This window comes from Phalacrocorax carbo, chromosome 1 (genome assembly GCF_963921805.1).
Source record: "Phalacrocorax carbo chromosome 1, bPhaCar2.1, whole genome shotgun sequence".
In the NCBI taxonomy this organism is placed as follows: Eukaryota; Metazoa; Chordata; class Aves; order Suliformes; family Phalacrocoracidae; genus Phalacrocorax; species Phalacrocorax carbo.
In genome coordinates, this window is record NC_087513.1 from 187,456,459 (window position 1) to 187,469,007 (window position 12,549).

A 12,549-nucleotide genomic window follows, 5' to 3' on the forward strand; every position below is an offset into this window, starting at 1 on the left:
ATAGGACTGTCTTCTGGACTGCTGTTGATGAATTAAGCAACGCTTTCTAACGAGAAACTCCAGAAATGGCAATTCTGATACAGTGCAGTGCTGTGGAGGGAGAGCCAAGAAATCAAGAACAAGGAGCCTGAGGACCAAACGGACACGCTACTGTAGGCAGCTGCAATCCCCAAAAAAGCACCTTTGTGTGATGCCACTTAAATACATCCACTGGCTCAGGTCACCTGCAGTCAAATGTCTGTCAGCAGTACATATGCATAGCATAAAACTGTTACTATTACCTTAATATTCTTGGTTGTTACAGATGCCAAAGAATACCTGGGACATGATCCAAAAATATTTTTTAGCTTTAAATAAAGCCCAGACATATGGTAGCGATACATGTGCAACGTGCAAAAACAAAATGAGTGAGAAAGTGAGGAGATCACGAAAGCAAAGACAGAGAAGAGGGAAGAAAGTTATTGTATTTTTATCTATATCTATGAAACTGAAACCAGTTGTACAACTTAATGATGACTGAGAGAATTACCATCACTGTCCTGAAACAACTAGTTTGAGGTTTATATAAATGCTGAATTTTAATGAACAAATGAAACCAAAATCCATTTAACTAGCTTACTGGTTTCCTTTCTGAGGAAGCTGACGTTTAGTAACACAAAACAAGTCAAGAGTTTCAAAATTAATGCTAAATCATGACAAATCACTATACTTGTAAGAGCAGGACCTAGCTCAGCCCAGCGACCTGCTCGGGCTCCCCACCACCCTGCCCGCGAGGAAGGCAGCGAGTCCACACCTCCTACTGTCGCAGCAGCCAAGAGCTTTGCCACCACGTGCAACCGCAGGTTCACAGTTCTGGAAATCCCTGGTACTGACTAGTTCTCTCGGTTACTTTTCCCCCTGCTCAGCTGTGCTGGAACGTGGCCATTTTTGAAGGAAATAACTGTTTCAGAGGACTCCCATGCCTATCCCTCTCTCCTAGCTCTGGTCTGCCCCTGGGAGAGGGGAGAGGCTGAAGAGAATTTTACCCTTGGGGCTGTAGCCTTGTTACGCACAAACCTTAGACGGTGCTTAAGTACTTTCCTAACTCTGGCTGCAGAGCTAATGGTAAAAATGCAAATCTTAAGCCTCAAGAGAAAGAAACACATTTTAAAAACTAATTGCCAAGAACCAGTAGTTTAAAAGGCTTATATGATGTTTATGAATGGATGTTGCTAATGTGACCATACAGCGACTATGACAGTCCATGTTATTTCATACTGATCAGCTAATAAATGCACTTATTTCTACATGCGTTCTTTAATCCCAATCACATATGTTCTCCTTTCCTTACGGAAAAATTAAAAAAAAACCTGAAGTTTTGGCTTCCTTGGTTTCTGTGGTTTAGAAAACCACAGAAAACGAGCAGAAAGCAACAGACTTCACGGGTTGGAAAAGCAAAGCTTCTTGCTGAACAGAAGGTGCTTTTGGCCACAAGGAAAGGGGACAAAAACCTCAAGGGTTTTAAGCCAACACTCTGTGCACTCCTGAATGCAACCACAGCTGGTGTCCTCTCCACACAGCAGCCTATTCCCCCTCCTTGGCCAACTTACCTTGGGAACCACCGGGTTACAGCTGAGCACTGATTCCCTCAAAAGTTGAAAGACAAAAAAAGGGATTTAATGCTGAAAGTCATGGAGTTCATTACTGAATTAATTTAAAGGTGAAGTTCACATGTGGCTACAAGCGTTGAAGAAGTCTGCCCCACACTAGACACAACTATTCTTTTCATGCATTTTTGCTTCTCTCTGTTCTACCACATGATGGTCCAGCATTTGACTCCAGTTATTTACAGATACAGTCATTCCTGCAATGCAAAAAAGTCTAAATAAAACTCAGCAGTCGTCAACAAAGCTACACAAGAGTTTAGGGCAAAAACTGAAGTACACGTCAAGTGGGGAGCAGTCAAAAACAATCAGCACGTAATTATTCCAGCATGAAGTTTGGTGAAGAAATAACAGCCAAATAAAATAATCCAGTCATTAAAAAGTATACAGTTAAGTAGAAAGAAAGTCAATATGAAAGAAACAAAATAAGAAATCCAGAACAAAATCTGAAAATCCTTTTTTTTTTTTTTAAATTAAAGTGAGAAAGTAGATCAACTGCAGTGCCAGCATGTTCCAGGCAAAGATCTTTAATGAAAATCAAATTAAAGCACCCACCCTTTTAGAAGCATGAATAGGATATGTGGATGGGCACTAATGTATTCCACAGTAGGGCTGCGTGTGCCAATTTGTCTTCTCAAGATGTTGTTAAATATCTGGGAAACGTCCTTTTTGCCCTGTTAAAGAAGCAAAATGTATCTTCAACTGGAGAAACATCAACAAATGACCATTTACTATAATCTCTATTTAAAGTAGAAATTAAATCAAAACCAAACCAAGTCAGTCCCTTTTTGGGCTCTCTACCGCCTCACATACTTGCTGTTTCTTCAGCACCACAAGAAGGCTTCCTCCATCGGGTGGCTCTGAAGACTACCAATCCCCCCACTCCCATTTACACCTCTCCCTTTCTAAATGAAGATGTGCATCCCCCTTATTCTCTCAAGCAAGTCCCTGGCTATCTTAAACAGGAACATTAAAGTACAAAAAAAGCAACCCACTATCCTGAGCCAAACATGTTTTTGCAGTGTTTGTACTATTGCTCCCACAGCCTCCAAATTTAAGCTGTCAAGCTAGTACCAAGTACACCGCCCCACAGCCTAGACTTACTAAGCTAAAGCTTTTCATTAGTCAAATGCAATGAACACCACGTGTGACTGCACTTTCGAAAATCAGAGTTAAATTTACAACTGCACCCATTTTTTACCATGAAGATGAAGTAATTACTACTGACAGAAAGGCTGTGTCACATATATGTCTGCTTCAGTCACAACTAAGATCCTTCACTATATCCTAGTTTTCTCCTATATACACCCATCTGCACAATCATGTTTTGTCTTCGAATGCTTCCCCATGCGAACAGCTTTTCAGAAGGCCCTTTCAAATTATGTTCTGTTGAGCCGCAGGGGTTGCCAATACATCTTGCATTACAAGCCCTCTTCCTTTCCCACCGTGTTCTCCCCTGGCCACAGGAGACAAATTGATTTGTGAAATTAATGGAGGGTGGAGACTGCTGCACTAATGACCAGTAACCAAGGCACTGAGTCAAGAGTGGGTCACTATGCACAGGGCAAGCTAAAGCAAAAGGTTACTTATAATCTGTACGTGCTCATTGATCTGCCTCGAGAGGACAAACATTCCTTGGTGGAGAACTTATTGAACGTTTGAAGCGAAAGAGCAGATAGTTTCACACAGAGGGAAATTCCCTGGTTTCACCTCTACAAATAAATCACTGCTGAGAAACACAAAATATTCTGCTTTCCTACTCGTTCCAACCCACCTGGCTTGGAGACTCGGGGAATTAAACAGGAGAATCAAATCAGAGCAGGCCAGTCCATCTGCCTTTGTCTGCAACACTTTGGCCCTTGGACATTCTCTTAATTAGGTTAATTCTTTATAAAGTCATCCCATTCTCCCCTATCTTTACGATATCCGTAACATATGTCTGGAATCCCATGATCCCCAGCAGCTTCAGCATTTACTCCAAGATGAAAACAATCCAGACAGAGGAGAGCTGCTGAAAAGGCAAGGTGAAAATGGCCAAAAATTAAGTGATCCTCTCCGCTATGCTAAATTTTGTATTAGTTACTTAATATTAGGCATGCTGCAGCATTATATCCAATGGCGGAGATGAGATACATATATATACATACATATGTGAAAGGAGATATATATATATCCAATTATATCCAATTTTCTGGAGACCGGTGATGGTGAAAGCCAGAGAAGTTGGTCTCTCTGGGTTCTCCTGGAAGGAGTGAAGGCAGATAGGAGAGAACCAAGGCAGACTTCCCTGACCACCAGACATCCATAAAAATTTTAGGAATACTTTTGCAACACTTCTTACTTGGATCTGCAATTTGATTTTGCCTTATAATGAAACACACATGGCCACTAAAGCACAAGATAAGGCAGCATGGAGAGAAAGTGGCTAGACAAGAACAAAAAAACTGCAAAGGATGCCATTATATAAATAACAAAGTGCATGATACCTCTACCATAATTTAGCTCCTGTTTCAAGACAAACTAAGGGAAAGCTTCTAACGTCATCAGTCCTGGGCTTGTGGCTATTTACTGCCCCTTTTAGTGGCTTGTGAACCTTTAGGCTTAAACACAGTAATATCTATATTTTTTAGTTTACTTTTTCTTTATACAAACTTTCCCCAGTTCTTCAAAGCTCAATAGATTTCATATTTTAAATTTCAAAAAATCCAGTCTGATCTTGATTCTGGGCTCCTGCCCAAACCAAATTTTAGTGCTTCACAACAATATCATCACCAAAATTATATCTTGTTTCTTGAGTGGCAGAAACAATAAACCTGTGTTTTCTATAGATGTGCAATGGACGAGTGGAAGTCTCCCCTACATGCCCGCCTGCCCCCAGCCACACGTGCTATAAGTGTCCTGGCAGATGAAACACAAATGAGACAGGACTCCAGTCTGTGTCTCAGTGCCTCTCCAGCCTTTTTCTCAGTGGGGGTGTTAACTCTGATCTTATTCCTCTAAACAGCCATCAAGTTTCATGAAGTCTTTGAAAACCCATCTTCAAAGTGAAGTACAGATGTGCAAAACTGGGATGAAAGTGGGCAGCAGGGCTGTTGAGGAGGAGACAGGGAGCCAGGACAAAACAAAGTAACCTACATAAACGTTATTCCCTTCAGAAATGAGATTTTCAAAAAATTTATGATTCTGCTGAGGGAATTGTGGTTGTTTAGTCTGGAGAAGAGGAGGCTGAGGGGAGACCTTATCGCTCTCTACAACTACCTGAAAGGAGGTTGTAGCAAGGCGGGGGTTCGACTCCTCTCCCTAGTAACAAGCAATAGGATGAGAAGAAACGGCCTCAAGCTGTGCCAGGGGAAGTTTAGGTTGGATATTAGGAAAAACTTCATCACTGAAAGGGTTGTCAGGCATTGGAACAGGCTGCCCAGGGAGGTGGTTGAGTCTCCATCCCTGGAGGTATTTAAAAGAAGGGTAGATGTGGTGCTTGAAGATATGGTTTAGTGGTGGACTTGGCAGTGATAGGTTAGCGGTTGGACTCGGTGATCTTAAGGGCCTTTTCCAACCTTAATTCTACGATTCTATTATTATATAGGATCAAAAAATCAATTTGCATGTTATGAAGTGATGAAATTGCTTGTTAACGAAGAAATCTAAATGCCAGCTGTGGCCACACATTAAAAAATGGAAGCAGAAAAGTTGATAAACTGGAAAAGTCAATGGAAACATGAACACAAAGCAGCACATGCTGTTACTATCCTCTTAATCAATGACATTTCGTTTCTACTGTTTTGCCAAAACAGCTTTGCTAAATGATTGAAAAGGTCTTATCATGGAAAAAATCAATTTTGCAGTAAGTTATTAGAATTGTTTGTAATAGCAGTAATTCAGCAGCAGATTAGGTATTTCATTCAGTGCTTGCATGTGAAGACTGTGGGTTCAATTTGTCCATACAGAATTTTTTGTCTGACAAAAGCAATACAGACTGTCAGGTAACTAAAAAAGTGCAGTAGTTTCCCTTCTCTGGTATATTTGCCAACAGTATCTTCTCCTCTCCCCTCTACTTCTGTCTTAAAATCAAATATATAAATTATTGGAATTTTAGGGCTTGGGTTTGGTGGGGTTTTTGTTGGTGGTGGTGGTGTTTTGTGTGTTTTTTTTAATTTTGGTTTGGGTTTTTTTTTAATTAATACATCTAATAGTAACAAGGGGTGGCAGGGAAAAGATGATCTCAATAAATTTTAGCACAAAAAAACCCTCCTGAACTTAAGACCTAAGGAAGAGTGAGATAACTCCACTAACATTTTAAAAAATTAATACAAAATAAATAAATCAGTCCCTTGAACCCTAGCTTTACTGGTGGTGGGTGGAAGAAGGGGAAAAAGAAAACATAAATCTCCCATCATTCCTCCCTTTCATTCATTTACAAAATGAAAAGTAATCACAACAAATAACTTCAATAAGGGAAAAATACTTCCACAAGAAAGTAACTCCCACAAAAGGTGGCTTTGTGAGCATCAGATGATCTCTCTGGGGAACTGATTTTTAAATTCAGCAGCCACCCTGCCCTATACGTTGGGTGCTGCTCCTGCTTCAGACCTCAGCGGTGGAGGTTTGGTTCCCGGGAGCTGGGGATTTCTCGCTGCTTGGAGATGCTCGGACACTTGTGACAATTCACCAGTGCCTGGGAGCCATAGAAATCGCAGGATTCATAACAGCAGTCCCTGGCGACCACTGTCCCAGCTGACCGTAGACCACAAGAATACTATAATGACTTGCCAGTGATGAAGTTTCTTCCCAGGCCCTACCAGTCAAAGGCCAATCAAAAGGGTTTATATTTACTTGAATTACTGCAACCTTTCCCACCATAACTCCTCCTTATTTATAAGCAAGTTCAGTTGTCTTTATAGTTGTCTACTAAGTTTTTTGCTTTAACAACAAAACTGGCAAGGAGTTCCATGGAACATATAATTTTATATAAAAATATATATACAAAAATTTATATAAAAATATATTATATATATTATATATCAATATATAAGACTAAATACAATATACACACATATATATTCATATTAATCTTTCTGCTGGTAAAAAAGTATATTTCTTCTTTTAATCCAAAGAATTAAGTGGGGGCAACCCAATTTACCTTGCCATCTGCCGTCAGTTTTTAATACCTTTTTCAACTCCTTTCCTCTCAGCTAAGCCATCCTAAATTTTTTCAGTCTTTCTCACATGAGATTTTTCCCATGCTTCCAATTATTTTTACTCTATGTCCCAGGACCCCTTCTAAATCAGATACACTCAGAGGCAGTGGTTGGCTCTAGTTGCACTATCCCTAAGTAAGAGGTTCATCACTGCAGTGTAAAAGGTCGGTCACAGATAGTATTCTCAGCATCATTTCCTACCATGTTTGGATACACATGGCAATTTTAAAACTTGGTTTTGTTTTAATAATAATAATAAAAAAGGATGCATTGCATTTACTTCCAGTATAGGAGCACGTCTATCAGGACACTGACCATTCTACAGCAGCTACTTTCTTCAGCATGTGAAAAACAGATTTGAATGCAATAAAATTATTTAGACTTCAGAAAAATACATCTCTCCTCAATGACAATGCTGAGACAAAGGAGATGAAAAGGTTTATGGACGCTGACCTACCTCAAAATCTATCAGCTGCAGGTTGGCAATAAGCGTCACTAGAAGGCCACTGTTATATAGCTCTTGCGCCAGCTGAGCCACGATTTCTGTAGGTGGCTCCTTGTCTGTGGTCCCACACAGAATTTCCTTCATTGCTTGCAGAGATTTTGACACTTCCTCTGATGCCTGTTCACCAGCAGATAAGGGTTTTGTTTAAAAAAAGAAAACAGAAAAGTGTTTTAAGAGACAAGCAGTTCAAAACAAAAGCTTGTAATTGTACCTACGATGATCATTATCTATTGTAAAATGGTTTTAGCAATTTTATGTGATCATTGAAGCTAGAACATCCACACCGGATCCTGCAGGTTCTACATAAGCACACAGATACATTAAATTTAAACATGGCATGCCATTACTTACAGGGCATAAGATAGGGGCAGGAGTGCAGTTACCAACCAGCGTCAGCAAGATCCTTCAGGCATTTGGAGACAGGCGCTGCTCCGCAGAAGCGGGAGCACTTTCAACATTGCTCCCCCCGTCCTCCCCAGTGGGTTCCATTGGTACATGCGGGCTGAGAGGTGCCAGATGGAGTTACCAAACCCGCTGGCTCATCCCGCTGGCAGGGTGGCCATGGTGCCACTTCCCAACCCACTGCTTGCTGAGGGACTGTCCCCGTTCCCCTACTGGTAACCCAAATAAATCCTTCTACTCTGCCAGCTTTGCATTGCCACCACCTATTTCTTCTCATCATGTGTGGTTTGAGCCAGCATCTTCCGCAAGGGATTTGCCTACTGAGCACACAGGCACTTCAGTCTTAGGTTGAGAAATCAATTAAATTAAACAATTTGCGTTAGTAAAGCTCCACAGCTGCCACCAAGCAAACCAAAATAAGTCTTTCATCTTTTTCCTCACCTAGTGTATACCAATTCTGTGCAATGTTTCAGGTACCTAATGTAGAGGACAAATCAGGAATTACCTTACAAAATATCTTGACCAGAAAAGTTACAACAGGAAAATGAAAGAGAAACGTGTACAAACAGGTAACAGCTTAGCGTTTGTGGCAGTCAGGCTTAAATCAGATGTGAATGATAACGTCCCACTTCCCAAGGGAAACACCACTGACCACAGCATGGCAGCTCTGACTCATGCTCTCCTCCCAGGTTTGCTCCATTTCGTATAAATAAGGACCCCGTGAAGCAAATGTGTTATTTTTTAACACGTGTGTGTGAGTGTGCTTTAAATCCCACCTGCTCTAGCCATCAGGCTATGGAGGCAATGGCTCTTTCTGGGTCAGGATATATTTAATACACGCGCGACCCGTGTCAAGGCTGGTTGGATTTTTTGGCAGGGAGTGGGAATTAAGGGGCAGGTTTGAAAGCAAAGTTGAGAATGACAGCAAAGTTCCAGGCAAGATAGTTAAAGAAGGTGAAGACAGGACAGCATTTCACATCTATATTGCAAAACATTTATTTGAAATTAGTGTTTCGTTAGCCTAGCAGGGAGGGGTCAGAATCAAGAAACATACAGAAAACCCAAGAGTCATTTGTAAAAGTCAACTGGGCATTAATGAATGTTCAAAGACAGATCAATAATTTCAATACATCTCTCACATAAACTGAAAGGAAAAATGTCATGCTTTCAAATACTACCCCATCAACCTGCATAAAATAACCCTAGAGTGCTCCAGAGAGGCATATCTCAACTGCTGCTGATCTCCCAACACTTTCATGCTGATTTAAATCACAGATTTTATTCACGTTAGGGAATAAAAAATCCTTTAAAAAAAAGCCTAGAAATCCTAAAAACAAACAAAACCCAAATAAACAAACAAAAAACAGTAAAAAGCCACTTTCACGTTGCAGCTACCGAGAAGATTCAAGCATTGATTTTGCACAGCATAAAGAAATGTTCTCCCCCAACCTGTTTGTACCTATTCTAAGTTTTCGGCTAGTTGAGATAGGTCAGCATGAGTGGCATGTAAATAAATACGACTATGTGATAACTTTAACCACAGCAGAAGTCTTGATGCTCCTTACTGTCGCTCATCAAAAGAGCCTATTTTTACCTCAAATGTTAGTGGTATGTCACTAGAGATATCCCACAGAGTACAGATGGGATTAACAACAGGGGTGCTATCTTGGAGACTAAAGCTCTAAATCTTTATCAGAGCTGTGCAAACATTTTCATATCAAAGGAAAACCCCATACATTTTTGACTTTTCACCCATTCTGCTGGGCAGGATGACAGTACCTCTGACATTCTGTGGTTAAAAAAACCACACCTTTCCTTTCAAGTATAAGTAGTCCTTTCTGACATGTAGAAGAATGTCTGCAAGACTCAATTTTACATTTAATTCTCAAAAAGGAGGCCAAAAAGTAAAGTGCCACAGGAGAAAAAGAAACTACAGAACACCACGGTGTTCACAGGCACAACTGGGCACCACAGCTGTATTTCTCGAATTATCTGCCATCCCATCCGCTCCTTTTCTCCATGCAATTTACATTTCATGTTCAACTTCTCTGCTTTATGCCCTCTGAAGAGTCTGTGGTTTGACATTCAACCTGCCACCAAAAGCTATTCCCAGTCAAATCTAGAGACTGCTCTTCTGTGCCTATCCTTCATAATCTATCTGGAGGAAAAACATAATCCCCAACACAGATTCTTAAATTAACAGCCACTGCTAGCTTCCACTTTGACATTTCCACTTAATCTTACAGCCATTTTGGAATAATACCCTAAGCACATCACTGTTTCTGGGATGGAAACTTGCTCAAGAGTCAGAGAAGGAGGAGTAAAAAAAAAAAAAAAAAAGAAAAAGAAAAAAGAGACATTCCAAGATCCAAAGACCCAAGATCTGTCCAAAACAAACAAACACTCACACACACACATTCACTTGAATACATGGAAAATACGGGACAACAGAAACGTAGTTGCAGAACAGCTTGTCATAAGAAGCCAGACTGGTCCTCACCCTGTTTAGGAAAATTTGCAAAAACCAACAAAACACATAGCAAGACACCTTTCCCCAAAATGATGCACAAACAGAATTTCAGTGACAAAAAAAAGATAAATTTGATAGAAACTGCAAAGTCTATTATGACTTCCGTACTACTGTTTATTCTCCATCAGTGGCAATGGCAACAATAGCAAAGTGCTGCAATTCTCATTTCAGCAGAAATTGTAGAGCAGAAGAAAAGGTTTCATGAAGCATCTAAGCACTTTAAGCCATTTGCCTCATTCTTGCAATTAAATACAATCTTCTTTCTAGAAGATTTTCCTTCTATCCTCTAGCTATGAGCCCTTCACACCATGACTGAATTTCTGCCATTATATTTAGAGAAGCTGGTGCGAGCAGAGGGAAAAAGGAGGGAGAGGAGATAACTGAACACAGAACCCTAAACAGAACAGTATATATATATTACATACAAATGTCAAAAGTGGGATACACTGAACTTTGGAAGATTAAAGCTGCAGACAGGGACAACAAAACACAAGATGAAATGCAAGCTGGTTCCCAGCACACACATCAAATTGACGTTTGTATTGCTGGCACTGCACAGAAGTCAGGATCTTGACCTGCTAAAGCAACTCACAGGTTTCTGGTCTACAGGCATCTCAGTTCACACTGTCCAAACTTGGGAGGATCCAGTTCCACCACAGAACACTAAAATTCAGGGTGGATACATGGCTAAGTCACAAATGAGTTACAAGGTTGATTTGCAACAGCTGTATAAGAGGACTGGAGGAGACTACAACCCATACCAACCTGTGCAACAAAGGCAATTTTTTCAGTGATGGCCATTTCTTCTCTCCTCTGGCACAACACAGGACTAACAAGTTATTCCTAATAAGAAAAAAACTATCCACAGAGGATAATTTATAGTGACCAGCAACCCACAAGAGGTTTCTGGGTCCAGTTTGAAATATAACATTTTGTGTAAATGTTGAAGTCTAACCATTCTTGGATTACTTTGCTAACCCTACTGGACTAGATGATATACAACAGCCTTGGAGCTTGAGAAGTGACAGCATAGATAAGCTCATATAACTTCTCCAAGTTAAATTGTAGACACGCTCCATCACCCCTGCTTACAAAGTTGGGAATTTATCAGCATTAATGTGTCTCTCCAAACCTACCAACAGCTTCAACAATGAGAGCTGGAAACTCTATGGAGTTGAAGATAATCGGTCAAGCTTGTTTTCCACATAGATCAAAGTCTTGTTGTTGTTGTCATAATGGGATCACAACACAAAGAAAGGAGTTTATGAAGACATTACTCCCTGAAATTCTGGGGGGGGGGGGTGGGCGTGGGGTGGAAATCTTCCCTGAAAGACTTCAAGACTCTCCTTTCCAAAGCGTAACACACATGTGAAGACCAGCTGATTTTGTTGCAAAGGTCCAGTCTTTACTAAAGGATGAGTAACACTACTATGCCTATACTGAAATATTTCTGTACTCCTGTGTGATCTTCCATGCCCACACTGCTAATATTGGGTTCTTCAGTTTAACTTGATTTGCCAGGTCTAGAAGACAATTTCTGAGTTGTTTTTTTGGTGGTGTTTTTTTTTTTTTTTTTGACTGATCTCTGCAGGAGGGCCAAAGAGCATGACAATGTTCTTACGGCAGTAATTGAGCATTATGAAAGAAAGCTGCAAAACAGTTAATTTTTCTCTATATTCCACAATTATACAAGACAGTTCAATAAGGAGTTTCTTGTTTTTTTCATTAAGGGATTACAAATAAATCCTCTAAGTCTTAGAATTTTTCTGTTCTTCTAAAATCTTCCAGAGAGATTTTAAAGAGTAGCATGGAAGGCTAAAACAAAGGTCTTATCTGTTGTTCATGCAGAAAGCTGAATTTTTATTTCCATAATTACATGAGTTGGAACTTTCCATACTCAAAGGCTAAGCTGTTTTATCTCCAACACTGCCTGTGTGTGATACAGCAAAATAAACACAGCGGATCTGCTTCAGAAATCAAAACTTCATAAATGCAGTTTTTGAAAAACCCTATTAGCACACCACAGAGATACTTTACCAAGCGTCCCCAACATCAGCAACTTGGATTTCTACCTATTCCAACTGGCTTAATAAACATTACTACTTCTTACAAACCTTGCCCTTCCCCTCTCCTTAGCTACTTACAGCAATTTCACATTTATCTTAAAAGTGTCAATATTAAATGCTCATAATCCAGACCTATTATGCTTATTAGAGAGACAGAGAAATGGATCTCCTGGTGTGCAAAATAGATTAATTGCACCTTTTTACT

General features: G+C 40.2%; 1 protein-coding gene across 6 annotated transcripts in view; it reads right to left on the reverse strand.

The window, feature by feature from the left end:
• CAB39L (calcium binding protein 39 like) overlaps positions 1-12,549 on the reverse strand; it is a 66,874-nt gene that overhangs the window by 18,745 nt on the left and 35,580 nt on the right. For all 6 annotated transcript variants that reach the window (XM_064440898.1, XM_064440902.1, XM_064440900.1 and 3 more), the window contains 2 exons: positions 7,299-7,463; positions 2,199-2,317 (listed from right to left, as the gene is read on the reverse strand). In XM_064440898.1, the coding sequence (XP_064296968.1) occupies positions 2,199-2,317; positions 7,299-7,463 (284 nt within the window). The remainder of the gene's footprint in view (positions 1-2,198; positions 2,318-7,298; positions 7,464-12,549) is intronic.